Here is a 14,509-nt window from a genome sequence, read left to right on the forward strand (position 1 = left end):
GATTCCTGTTCAGTGCTGAGACAGCAACACACAAAATGCTGGAGGAACTCAGCCGATCAGGCAGTATCTATGGAAATGAATAAACAGTCGACATTTCAAGCTGAGACCCTTATTCAGGACTGGAAAGGAAGGGGAAGACGCCAGAATAAAAAGATGGGGGGAGGGGAAGGAAGATAGCCAGAAGGTAATAGGTAAAGTCATGTGGAAAAGGTAAAGGGCTGGAGAAGAAGGAATCTGATAGGAGAGGGGTGTGGATCACAGGAGAAAGGGAAGGAAGCGGCGGCACGGGGGCAGGTGATAGGCAGGTGTGAATAGGCCAGAGTGGGGAATAGAAGAAGAGGAGAAGGGGAGGGAAACATTTTTTTTTACGGGAAGGAGAAATCAATATTCATGCCATCAAGTTGGAGGCTACCCAAACCGAATACTGTACAAGGTGTTGTTGTTCCTCCACCCTGAGGACGGCTTCATCATGGCAAAAGAGGAGGCCACAGTCCAACGTGTCAGAACGGGGATGGGAATGGGAATTAAAATATTTGGCCACTGGGAAGTTCCACTTTTGGTGGATGGAGTGAAGGCAGTCCCCCAATCTATGATGGGTCTCACCAATTTAGAGAAGGCCACATCATACATAATAGACCACCCCAGCAGATTTGCAGGGGAAGTGTTGTCTCGCCTGGAAGGTGCTGAGGTGCTCAGTAGTGAGACAGGCTAGGTTCGGTTCTACAATGTTGGACATCTGCCATGTCTAGGCTTCTGAAGTTGCTGATAAGTACCTGGATTATTGGGCCAATGCAAGCAGCAACACCAAGTGATAGGGTGATGGATGAGAGAAGGAGGATAATTATTACTGTACCATCATCCTCTATCATCAACTCCTCCCTCTCAATGTACACTTCCACTGGGAATTACAGATGGAGCAAAAACAAACTGCAGGAGGAACTCAGCAGGTTGAGCAGCATCTGTGGGAGGAAAGCAATTGTTAAATGTTTTGAGTCAAAACACGGATGTACAGTTTCAACCCAAAAAGCCAATCGTTCCTTTCCTTCCACAGATGCTGCTTGACCTGCTCAGTTCCTCCAGCAGATTGTTTGCTGCTTCCAGCCTGTTTCAATGAGTGACCAACAGGACTGGAAGCCAATCACTGTGGCAGAGGTCAGCTGACAAGGCTGATAAGGTCATAGACCTAGCAACCTTTAATCACGTGTTACAGACATGCTGATATCATGGGAAACTATTAGCGAATTCTTCACTCGGTTGAGATGGGGAAAAGAAAGGCCATGAGTATGTTCAGACCTTCTGATAAGATAATTTTCAACATGAGTTGCTACACATTCAGAAGCCAAGACTAGTTCTTAATCTGCCAAGACTATTTATGTGGTTCCTTTCCCTTGATAGCTGAGCTTTCAAAGAATGTCAGTGCTGTGCTGATATTCTTAAAGGAACTGGTTCAGCCAGCAAATGCGAATGACCTCACCCCTCTGCCTATACTGTCCTCGAAGAAAAAGACTTGACAAGGGAGTGTCTCCATGGCCACGTTCAGTGGCTTGGAAAAAAACTGGTTTATGATTTGGCCCAAGCATTTGTTTTGAGACTGTCAGTCAGGAGATAAACTTGCCTCATTGATTTATGCTCTTCTTGATGCTGGTTGCTGGCAGTGCTTCATCCATGGACATAATGCACTTGTTTCAAGCCTCAGGCAAGCATTCTCCGCACAGATTTCTTCTCCCTCACTTCCAATCAAAATGGGATCTGGGACAGCACAGGAAAATGAAACAGACTGAAGTAAATACATGTGATAAAATCTCCAGAGTCAAGTAAAAACATTTGTTAAAAACTTACATAACGTTTTTCCTTTGGGGCTGAGCCATGCAGTTGATACATATTTAGAAACACAACCTAGAAAACAGACCAATGTTAGTAGTGTGCATGCTTATTGATAGCAGATGCATCGTTTCAAAGTATCTCAAGCTATTTAACTAAAAGATTTTTTTTTGAAACCTACTTATTATTCTAGATTGTAAACACAAGCCTCGCCTCACAGAAGGGATTATAAAAAAGTCTAGGCTGACACTTGGGTGGTGCAGAGGGAATGCTGCACTAACTTTGAAAGATGCTCAGGTGTTATCTTGAGGAGGAGCAGGTGAGGGTTTGGTAGTGTGCTGGCCGGCGGCTGTCACTCAGTATTATTTAGAAACAGGTTATCTAATCAATATCACAGTCACCTTTACTGGAGCTAGCTTTGGACAAATTGACTACCAACTATATTTTTTATTACAGCGAGGACTGTAGTTCAAAGGTTCTTCAAACATGGAGTGCTTTGGAAGATTTTGAGCCAGTGAAAGCTGCTGCAGCTGTGCTGTGCCTTTAAGCAAGGAATGCTACAAATATTAAACAAGCAGTGTAGAGTACGAGAACTGAAGATTCGCTTATAGCATATGCTAGTGGAGGCCAGACACTGAGAGGATTGAAGGTTGTCTTGAATTTATTGAGAGGATAAAGATCTTCAATACGGCATAGGAGGTGGGAGGCCCAGAAAATTATGAATGAAGGTAGTCAAGACTTCGCTCAATAGCATGACCAGTCCATACTATTGAGTCTCAGGGTTGTGACACCGACATTACAACCCTGGTGTAAATGAAACTCAGTGCTGTGGGTGATGATATATATGTACTCTGATAATAAAGTGTACTTCGAATTTTGATTTCTATCAGCGGGGAAGATTCATGTTTCCAGCTTACTACTTGTTCATAAAGGAACACTGGTGCCCCTACTACCCCTACTCACCCTTTCCTATGCAGGGAGGAGAAGGGGTGGGAAGGGGAAATAAGGGAGTGTGTGGTTCTTGGAGCATTCCACAAACACTGGCGTGAAATGAAGGAGGAAGCCTTTCCGTACAGATCAGTCTTAAATCTGCCATGCTTCTCTACAGGCAGTTTTCTTCATCTATTTGTAGTAATCTTTTCCCTACAGCTGGCCTTGTCAGGACATAAATCAATACAACCAAGGATACCCTATAACTGCATATAACCTCCCAAACACAGCGTATTCAAAGTCCACTTTCAGTGGAGAATTCCAGAGGTTAGGCAGAGCTGCCAAAAAGTATTGCCTCAATTCCTGCTCTGATCTGGCCTTAAAACTTCATTGAAATGGATACAAATGCACCAAAGTTCCAAGGGAATCCTGTACCGTATTATTTGGAGAAAGTAGCTCTTTTCTTCATTCATGAAACTTGGGCATTGCTGCCATTTATTGCCTGTCTCTAATTGCCCCTGAACCTAGGAACCAGTTAAGAATTAAACTTTTTGACCGGCAGTTAATAAATTTGGCCAGATTGGCTAAATCTGGCATATTTCCTCCTCTGAAGAACACCAGCAAAACAGAAGTGTTTTCGCAGCAATCCAGTGTTATCATGGTTACCACGGCTGTGAGCAGCTTTTTGATTCCAGATTTATTTAAGATCTCTAAGTACCCTGGCTGTCTCATGCGATTCGAACATACCTGTGTCTGGATGGTAGATTGGTACTGAGACACATACTCTTAAAGTACCCTTACTTTGGTAATGGATATGCCGGTGGTGAGAATGAGGAAATGTTTCATCTAGGCAGTGTTCTCTCTGTTAACAGTGAACAGCCCTGTTGGTGGGGCATTATATTATGTTTGGAGCTCAGGCCTTGAAGCTTCCAGTTGCCTATCACTCTAACCTTGTGTCACGGTCCCGACTGTTAATTTCCCATTTTCTCCTAATCCCCTTTGATGGCTGCACACCTGGTTCTCATCGACCTGCAGCATAAAAACCCCAGCTTTGCATCCACTCGTTGCCAGATCGTTGTTTTTGCCAGTTTGGTAATTAACGTTCCCAGCCGCTTAGGATTGTTTATTCCAAGTTCTACTCCAGTACCGAGGTTTACCTGTGAAACTCTATCTCTCCGTGTCAAGATGAGTATTGTCTACCACTTGCCTTTCTACGCTCCATGTCCTGTGTCAAGGTAAGCTCTGCCTGCCTCCAGCTCCTCTGTTCACCCTCCTGTCTGCCGTTCAGCTCCAGCCACTCCCACACCCTTGTCTGCATCCTAACTCAATCTCTGTGCCAGTGTCCTGCGTTTGGGCTCACTCCGTTCTCTACAAGATCTTGCTGTCTTTGGCTACCCTGTTTCAATGAAGCTCAATGCCTTCCTTCGCACAAGAAAAGCTATAGTCTTCTGGACTTAACAGTCAAACAATCAGCTACTCTATTTTATATTTTATACTGCTAGTAATATTTTTATTCTTTCTCCACTTTTGGTAGTTTCGGATCTCATTATCCTCTCCTATTCATATCTCCCTTTGTAAAGCATCAGCCTTTACCACCATCCTGCACCCAGTATGCACATTCATCCCTCGAAGTTTCCTCAACCACAAACGTTCCTTTTTGTTCTCTTCTCATCTGCCTCCCCTCCCCACCCACTGTCCTCTGCATCTTAAAAAAAAATCCTGTGATACAAACAACACACACAAAATGCTGGTGGAACACAGGAGGCCAGGCAGCATCTATAGGGAGAAGCGCTGTCGACGTTTCGGGCCGAGACCCTTCGTCAGGACTAACCGAAAGGAAAGATTCTGAGAGATTTGAAAGTAGGAGGGGGAAGGGGGAAATGTGAAATGATAGGAGAAGACCGGAGGGGGTGGGATGAAGCTAAAAGGTGATTGGCAAAAGTGATACAGAGCTGGAGAAGGGGAAGGATCATGGGACAGGAGGTCTCGGGAGAAAGAAGGGGGGGGGGAGCACCAGAGGGAGATGGAGAACCAGCAGAGTGATGGGCAGAGAGAGAGAAAAAAACCAAACAACTAAATATGTCGGGGATGGGGTAAGAAGGGGAGGAGGGGCATTAACGGAAGTTAGAGAAGTCAATGTTCATGCCATCAGGTTAGAGGCTACCCAGCCGGTATATAAGGTGTTGCTCCTCCAACCTGAGTGTGGATTCACTTTGATAGTAGAGGAGGCCGTGGATAGACATATCAGAATGGGAATGGGACGTGGAATTAAAATGTGTGGCCACTGGGAGATCCTGCTTTCTCTGGCGGACCGAGCATAGGTGTTCAGCGAAACGTTCACCTACACTTGGTCCGCCAGAGAAAGCAGGATCTCCCAGTGGCCACACATTTTAATTCCACGTCCCATTCCCATTCTGATATGTCTATCCACGGCCTCCTCTACTATCAAGGTGAATCCACACTCAGGTTGGAGGAGCAACACCTTATATACCGGCTGGGTAGCCTCCAACCTGATGGCATGAACATTGACTTCTCTAACTTCCGTTAATGCCCCTCCTCTCCTTCTTACCCCATTCCCGACATATTTAGTTGTTTGGTTTTTTTCTCTCTCTCTGCCCATCACTCTGCCTGTTCTCCATCTCCCTTTGGTGCTTCCCCCCCTCCCCCTTACTTTCTCCCGAGGCCTCCCGTCCCATGATCCTTTCCCTTCTCCAGCTCTGTATCACTTTCGCCAATCACCTTTCCAGCTCTTAGCTTCATCCCACCCCCTCCGGTCTTCTCCTATCATTTTGCATTTCCCCCTCCCCCCACTACTTTCAAATCTCTTAGTATCTTTCCTTTCAGTTAGTCCTGACGAAGGGTCTCGACCCAAAACGTCGACATTGCTTCTCCTTATAGATGCCGCCTGGCCTGCTGTGTTCCACCAGCATTTTGTGTGTGTTGTTTGAATTTCCAGCATCTGCAGATTCCCTTGTGTTTGCTCCTGTGATACAACTCGGCTGTGGAGGCCAAGTCATTGAGTATATTTAAGGCAGAGATTGAAAGATCCTTGATTGGTCAGGGCATGTAGGGATACAGGGAGGAGGCAGGAGTTTGGGGCTAAGATGAGAAAATGGATCAGCCATGAAGAAATGGCGGAGTACACTCGATGGGCCAAGCCTGGCCTAATTCTGCTCCTATATCCTAATGTCTTAACTCAGCCAGTCAGGCGATATCCACAAATGAAATGGGCAGCTGACATCTCCAAAAGGATCTCAAAACACCCAAATGACTCAAAGCATTGACTATCTCCTTGCACAGATGCTGCCTGGCCTGCTGATTCCAGATTCCAGCAACCATAGCCTCTTGTGACTCCATGTGCTTTTTTAAAACTTGCTTTATCACTAAGTTTGCTGACAAAATGTCACCAGCTTGAAACACTAAGTCTCCATATCAACAAACTCGCTGATCTGCTTTACAGTATCCTTTGCTTTTATTTTAGATTACCAGTATCTACTATATTTTGGGTGTTGGACATAGTCTAGTTTAGTCAAAACACCAATCTGGAAGTGCATTGGAATTGATGGCAAAAACCAGAATAGCTAAATTAAGATGACAGCGCCTCTGCCTCACCTTTGACTTGACGCCAGACAGTCCGAGGGCTCAAATATATTTCTGATCAAAGCAAATGGAAAAACAGAAACACATATCAACAGTATACAAAGGGGAAACTGAAATGCTTCATGTTGGACGGTGCTGATAAGTTATTCATGAACATACACCTTAGCAGTAAGGTAAAAAGCTTTTCTGTAGATTGTGAAGAATGAAAATATTGCTCCTTGCAGAGACTGACTCGAGTTCATAATAGACAGGATACCTCTGGGGACTGAAATGCACATAGTACACTTGTTTTTCATCAGACTTGCTATAAGAATTGGTTTGTGCAGCGTTTCCAGTTGGCTTCCCAAAGTCCTATGGCAGTGAGTGGTATTGGCATTGGGCTATTATTGTCACCTGTACCAAGTTACAATGCAAAGATTTTGTTTGTGTGGCATCCATACAAACCATGCCATTTGTAACTACACTGATACTGTAAAAGGGGAAAAAGGACAGAAGATAGTGTCGCCATTACTGAGGAAGTGTGGTGTGGATAGGCTAATAGAATGCAAAGGACCCGAAGAGCTAGATTGGGAGATCAAGAACTCACCTTTGGCATATCAAAGGTTCAGTTATTATCAAAGTATGTATGTAGTATACAACTCTGAGATTCATCTTCTCCAGATTGCCACGAAACAGAGAAAAACCATGGAAGTTAAACCACCCCCCCATGTACAAAAAGCTTGCAAATCACCCCACATTGAAATTGTAACGGCAACAAGAACATCAGCACCTACCCCCCAACCCCCACACAGAAAAACTAATCAGTGAGCTGCGAGAACATCAAACCCCGAACACCCTGCACAACAAAAAAAAAGACAATTGCACCGAACTTCAGTAATACAGTAGCATCAACTCTCCACCCCCAGCACAGTAAAACAAATCAGGCAAACTGCGACAACATCAAAAGGGTCTGATAACTGAGAGGTGGATGCTGTTCCCAAGCCTGCTGGCATGCGCTTTCAAGTTTTTGTATCTTATGCTTGATAGGAAAGAGGAGAAGTAATGACCAGGGTTGGTGGTGGGTGGGGATTTAATGCGATTTAGGCATATGTTTGCAAGGGTTTTAATGCAGAATTCTCTTTCTCAGTGGATGATGTGGGGTTTTGTGCAGAATACTCCTGGTAGGCAAGGAGTCAGTTATTTGGCTATTCAGAACGGAAAGTGTAAACAGGGACAGGTCCTTTCTAATGTAAGGCCAATTGAAGTTGTTCACTGATTAGATTTGTGTTAGCAGGGAACAAGTAGCAGGCCTGGGAGCTGCTCTTCTGCCTTGCCTCTTAAAGAAGATAGGGCCTAGAGAGAAGTTACGAGCAAGGAACACAGTAAGTAATCATTAATTCCTATTCCTTCTTTTCATGTCCTCAGACGTCCTTCTGCTGCATCATTACTTAGACTAGAGCATTCCTGATAGAGACACTTTGGACTCAAATGCACTGTTCCAATCACACATAAAATATATGAAGCATTTTGCCTATATAGCAAAATCACCACATTTCAGTGCTTGCTGGGCCTCAACGATAAAAGCATGCCCAAAAAGAAAACCCTTTTAATTTTATTCCACCCTATTATACATTATGTTTTATTCTATGTAATCATCAAATGGAGAACAATTTTAATTACGCAGAGTGAAGTCACCTACACAACTGAGTGGAAATTGCCATCTCTCACATAACTAACATGGTCTGATCTTTTTTAATTCCTTTATAATCTACAAAAATGGCTGAGTGCACAGCGGATTAGCTTCACAGTTGGCTAACAAAATGACAATCATTGCTCTTCACCTTGAGGACACCGCAGAGAGATATTTGAAAGGTTGATTCCCCTAATGTGGATGTGAGTGGCTGCTGATAGGCGAGGGGCAAAGACAGCAGAGTTCCAACTTGTTGCGAAAACTACAGCTGAATCAATTATGGCTTTCTCTGTTTGATAAAAAAGTCAGGGTGCTTAATGTGAAGGACGTCACTGAGTTGAAGTGCTTGAGGACACCTGCGATAGGGGGATTTGTATCAGAGAGGAGCCATAGTGTGGAGGAGGAGGGAGACAGGAAAGCAACAGACAACAAGGCAAAAAAATATTTAGATCTGATGTGCCCAGAGTGCAGATTATCAAGTAAAGAATCAGTAAATTGCTTTCCTAAATACATTCATTCGCTACTAGGAATGGTTATTTCGCCATCGATTTTTTTTCCACTGAAATATTTGCTCTTAGTTATAAGTCTATCCAATGAGCTCTAGCAGTATTCAAATGCAGGTTTGGCACATTCAGGATTGTCGGCTATGTTGACAGGTATTATATTTAGGCTCACAAAGGATTCAAATCCAACTTTCAGCTCTCGGTGAATTGGTTCTGGAAATGACTGCGTCTTATAGCGGCAGTGGTAGCTAAACATCTCTTGTTAACCAGCTAGGCTGAATGGCTGGTGGAAGCCCGTTCATTACAAATTAGCACTAGTCAGCTACCTAGACTGTTTAAAATGGGCAGACCAAGCTGGATCATCTTGGCGAAGGTGAGAAATTGTCTAGGTTTGAGTCCTTCCATAGTTGCCAATAAGTATAGGGGAGCCAGGTAACTGGGGCCACATTTCCAGAAGAGTATTACTCAAGAATACTGAGGCTGCTGCCTCACGTTCAATCTTGACTGCTGTTACTGTCTGTTTGGGGTTAGCATATTCTCTCTCTGATTCCCTGGGTTTCCTCTGAACGCTGGTGTTTTCTCCCATGCTGGGACGTTAAATGGACTCAGAATCATGTTTATTATCACCCAGTATATGTCGTGAAATTTGTTGACTTTGTTGAATTAACTAATTAGTGCAAAAATAAAAATAAAAAGTGCTGAGGTAACGTTCATGGGTTCAACGTTCATTCAGAAATTGCTTTGCAGAGGGTAAGAAGCTGTCCCTGAATCATTGAGTGTGTGCTTTCAGGGTCCTGGGCCTCCTTCCTGATGGTAACAATGAGGACAAGGCATATCTTAGGTGATGGGGGCTGCCTTTTTGAGGCATTGCTCCTTGAAAATGTCCTGAATACATGGAGGCCGGAGCCCATGATGGAGCTGGCTAACTTTACAACTCTCTGCAGCTTATTTCAATCAATGCAGTAACCCCACTCCCCACCCCCAAGCAGAGTTACAGCCAGTTAGAATGCTTCTTCTGCTTCTGTTTCTGCTTGGTACTATGCAAGCACTGCCGGCCGGCTGTCACAACACGCAGTCGGTGTGAACGGAGTGAGAGTTAAATTGTAAAGTCAGCTTTTTTGACTAGATCCCCTACCTTTAAAAATGTTAATGTCAGGAATACTGCGCCGGTCTGGCGGCAGAAGATTCCACTCTCCTGTTGATCTAGGGTAGAGGGAGTACTGGTAGCAAATCTTGTTGAGTGAAGGGGTTTCCAGTACGTAAGGTCCAGTTTGCTGTCGAGTTGAACTGACCCTGTGACGAATTTGGATGTTTGATGGAGCGATGTTGTGAACTTCTTTGAAAATGGAGATTAACCGTAGTTCAGTACGTCGGTTTTCAAGTGGTTCCCATTGAAGTTTACGGAGCATGTTGGTGACACTGGATTTCCTGCTGTAATCGTTCAGCACAAAGCGAGCAGCACGGCGTTGGATTTTTTCGATGAATGCTCGCCACAATACATCTGTGGAAATCTGTAGACGTCTGCCACTATGAACAGCCCTAATTTGGTAGAACCTGGGAACCAAACCAGAATAAAATGTATTAGGCTGAGTATACAGTAGTGTAAAAATATGCCTATTGATAGGGCACACACACAAAATGTATTTTGTGAGTGTTGCTTGGATTTCCAGCATTTGCAGATTTTCTCTTGTTTGCTATTGTTGAGCTAGGGGGCCTTCTATGCCTGCATTGAAAGGGAGAATACAACTACAGCTGTGAAGATCCCTGCTGCACCTGATGACCCTGTGATCTCTGCCTCAGAGGCCGATGTTAGGCTGTCTTTAAAAAGAGTGAACCCTCGCAAGGCAGAAGGACCCAATGGAGTACCTGGCCAGGCTCTGAAAACCTGTGCCAACCAACTGGCAGGTATTCAAGGGCATTTTCAACCTCTCACTGCTACGGGCAGAAGTTCCCACTTGCTTCAAAAACGCAATTATACCAGTGCCTAAAAAGAATAATGTGGGCTTCCTTAATGACTATCGCCCGGTAGCACTTAGATCTACAGTGATGAAATGCTTTGAGAGGTTGGTCATGACTAGACTGAACTCCTGCCTCAGCAAAGACATGGACCCATTGCAATTTGCCTTTCACCACAATAGGTCGATGGCAGATGCAATCTCAATGGCTCTGCACATGGCTTTAGACTATCTGGACAACACCAACACCTAAGTCAGGATGCTGTTTATCAACTATAGCTCAGCATTTAATACCATCATTCCCACAATCCTAACTGAGAAGTTGCAGAACCTGGGCCTCTGTACTGGTGCACCTCAGGGGTGTGTGCTTAGCCCACTGCTCTACTCTCTATATACCCATGACTGTGTGGCTAGGCATAGCTCAAATACCATCTATAAATTTGCTGACAATACAACAATTGTTGGTAAAATCTCAGGTAGACGAGCGGATGTACAGGAGTGAGATATGCCAACTAGTGGAGTGGTGTCGCAGCAACAACCTGGCACTCAACATCAGTAAAGTGAAAGAGTTGATTGTGGACTTCAAGAAGGGTAAGACAAAGGAACACATACCAATCGTCATAGAGGGATCAGAAGTGGAGAGAATGAGCAGTTTCAAGTTCCTGTGTGTTGAAACCTGAGGATCTAACCTAGTCCCAACATATTGATGAATTTATAAAGAAGGTAAGACAGCAGTTATACTTTAGGAGTTTGAAGAGATATGGTATGTCAACAAATACACTCAAAAACTTCTATACGTACTCAAAAACGCTTCTCTATGGAGAGCATTCTGACCGCCTGCATCACTGTCTGGTATGGGTGGGGGGTGGGGGGGGGGGTGCTACCGCACAGGACCAAAAAATCCGCAGAGAGTTGTAAATCTAGTCAGCTCCATCTTGGGTACTAGCCTACAGAGTACCCAGGACATCTTCAAGGAGCAGTGTCTCAGAAAGGCAGCGTCCATTATTAAGGATCTCCAGCACCCAGGGCATGCCCTTTTCTCACTGTTACCATCAGGCAGGAGGTACAGAAGCCTGAAGACACACACTCAGAGATTCAGGACAGCTTCTACCCCTCTGCCATCCGATTCCTAAATAGACAATGAACTACCTCACATTTTTTTTAAATATATAGTATTTCTTTTTTTTGCACAATTTTAATCTATTCAGTATATGTATACAGTGATTGATTGATTGATTTATTTCTTCTAGATTATGTATTGTGTTGAACTGCTGCTACTAAGTGAACAAATTTCACGTCACATGCTGGTGATAATAACCCTGATTCTGAGATTGATGCCCTATCTTACTATAAAGGGTGCTGTTTTACCCACTAACAGCCAAGTATAATTTATTATTGTGTTTATGAAAAGGTGTATAATCAAGTTGCCATATAAGATTTGTACTAATTGTGAGCATATTTGTTTGCTTAGAACATACAAAAGAAAGTTAGCACTCCTACAGTCTTCCAACACCACTCCTGAGGCAAGGTAGGATAGTAAAATGACATTCATCACCTCTGCAAAGTCCTCCTATGCTCTAGAGGGTTTGGACATCGATGGTAAAAATGACTCAGTTAAGACCGGAAAACATTAACGTTAGTTTCCTGTCCCTCCACGCCCTCCTCAAACGTCTCTCCGTCACCTTCCCACCATCTGGAAGCTAACATGTTTGATGTGTAACTTTTCTCAAAGGTCATTAACGTTTCTCTCTCCTCTGGAGTGCTTACACTTTGAATATTTCCAGCATACTCAGTTTTTCAATTTAGAGTTCAAGTTCAAGTTTATCGTCATTCATCTGTACACATGTATACAGATAAACTGTAAACTGTATACAGCTAAATGAAAAAGATAGTCTGGGATGAAAATGCAAAACAGTATATATATTACATACAGCACAAAAAATAACATTAACACAATAATATTAACAGATAATTTAAAAATATATATTCTATAAATGTACAAGTTGACATAAAGTGCATACACATCATACAGTTAAATATACAACAGTATAAAGCTACTGGTGCTGTCATAAATAATGTGTACTGGATGGTAACAGGGCATTCAGAAGTATCTTTTATAACTAACTTCTAACATCTTCAGGTGTTTTCCGTTTTGAATTCAGGATGCCTTCCTTGTTGGCTGAGGCAAGGAGTACAAGATCAAGGAGATTTCTGCTGCATATTAAGCTAATTAGGCCTCAGCCTAAGTGTAGAATTTAGTTCTGGTCCCCACATTAAGCTGTGATTGCACTTGAGAGGTTGCCGAGGAGATTTATGATGATGTTGCTAGGAAAGATTGGATTGGATGGCGGTATTTTCTTTGGACAGAGGAAGTTGAATGGAGGCTTAATTGAAGAGTGAAAAATTGAGATTAGGAGAAAGGAAAAGGAACAGCCTATATTCTGTAGCAGAGGGGTCAAAAACCAGGGCATACATTTCAAGTAATAGGTAGAAGGATTACAAAGGAGATAAGGAAATACATCTTTACTGAGAGAGAGTTTAGGAGTCTGGCACAGTCCATAAGAGGACAATGGAGTATGAAGTCCTTATTCCATTAAAACATCCTTGAATGTGTATATGGAGAGTCATGGCCTTTAGTCTACAGACCCAGTACTGGAAGGTGGAATTAACTAGACAGCTTGTTATTAACTGGCATAGAGATGATGGGCCAAATGTCCAACTTCTGCTTCATAAATCTTCTGATTCTATTATTTGATAAGATTCTAGCCAATTCTTTCCAGAACCAATCAGCAGAAGCAACCTTGACTGATTTTTTTATCATCTACATCCACTGAGGTCACCGGTGGGGAAAAAAAGAAAACATTTCTATTTCCACAATTTTTCAACAAGTTTTCTCAAAGTTCTGTACACAGTAAATTATGTAGAAGTTTCAGCCAAAAGGAGTCCACGTTAGCAACATAGCAATTTTTCCCCTCTGCATGTGGATGTAACTAGAAATCAGCATTTGTTAACTAACTCCTTCTTGAATTGTGTGCTGTTTCAGAGGGCAGTTAAAAGTTAACCACGTTAGAGGAGCTGGAGTCACACATAGCGTAGCTGAAGTTAGGCAAGGAGAGAAGATTTCATCCTCTGACTGACGTGTGAATTAGATAGGTTCAAACTGGTAATTTCCTTAATTTTAGGTGTGTTCCTTTGTTGGAACTAAAATTCCCAGCTGGTGTGGGAAGGAATGTAAGTCCATCTTGAACGTACACACTCCTTGCAGGCAGGGGTGGGAATTGAACCTGGGTCGCAAGTACTGTAAAGGGTTGCGCTACCATGCCGCCCTGCGGTGTTCCAGGATAGGCGCGGGCTTCAGAACCACTTGATATGTGATATTACCTTTTTAAATCATTTTAGTCAATAGGAAAATCAAGACTGACATTGATGAGGAACATTAAACTGATACTGGGAACTCTACCAAGAGAAATATCCCGGGAAGCTTTATCCTTCAATCCAAAGGGAGACAAGGCTGTGAGTTTTTTCTTTTGAAGCTGGGAATTACCAATTCTTCTGAACTGGAATCTTAAAATGAATTGTCAATCACTGTTTGAAAAGAAAATGGGAAAAGCTGCTTTTATGTTATTGAATTTATACTGCACAGCCAGTCGCTCATTTCAAAATCCAGCTGAGTTAGATTCACTCCTGAGAACCCAGCAACCAAATAGTAGAGACTGCCAAGCCATCAGTTGGACGTAATGAAAGACGCAGATCTTGCTACTTGAAACCATCAACTCTGCCGCAGGATTAGGGATGGGATTTTGTGCTTTAGCTAATAAAGTTCTAATGGTTTAGTTTCCTAAATAAAATCAGGAAATGCTGGAAACACTCAAAAGCAGCTATGGAAACAAAAAAAAAAGAGGTAATGGTGAAGGACCCTTCATTAGTAAAATATCTGCAAGTTTTTTTGATTTCCTCTTTCAGATTTTCTTCCTGCTCCTCTCAAAGGGTCTTCAATCTGAAACAATGATGCTGTTTCTCTGCCACTGATG

General features: G+C 43.1%; 1 protein-coding gene across 1 annotated transcript in view; it reads right to left on the minus strand.

The window, feature by feature from the left end:
* Positions 1 to 1,624: 1,624 nt before the first annotated feature.
* LOC140718188 (uncharacterized) overlaps positions 1,625 to 14,509 on the minus strand; it is an 84,107-nt gene continuing 71,222 nt past the window's right edge. The window contains exons 4-6 of the mRNA XM_073031630.1: positions 9,659 to 10,077; positions 1,840 to 1,896; positions 1,625 to 1,749 (exon numbers count right to left, since the gene is read on the minus strand). Coding sequence (XP_072887731.1) covers positions 1,625 to 1,749; positions 1,840 to 1,896; positions 9,659 to 10,077 — 601 coding nt within the window. The remainder of the gene's footprint in view (positions 1,750 to 1,839; positions 1,897 to 9,658; positions 10,078 to 14,509) is intronic.

This window comes from Hemitrygon akajei, chromosome 29 (genome assembly GCF_048418815.1).
Source record: "Hemitrygon akajei chromosome 29, sHemAka1.3, whole genome shotgun sequence".
In the NCBI taxonomy this organism is placed as follows: domain Eukaryota; kingdom Metazoa; phylum Chordata; class Chondrichthyes; order Myliobatiformes; family Dasyatidae; genus Hemitrygon; species Hemitrygon akajei.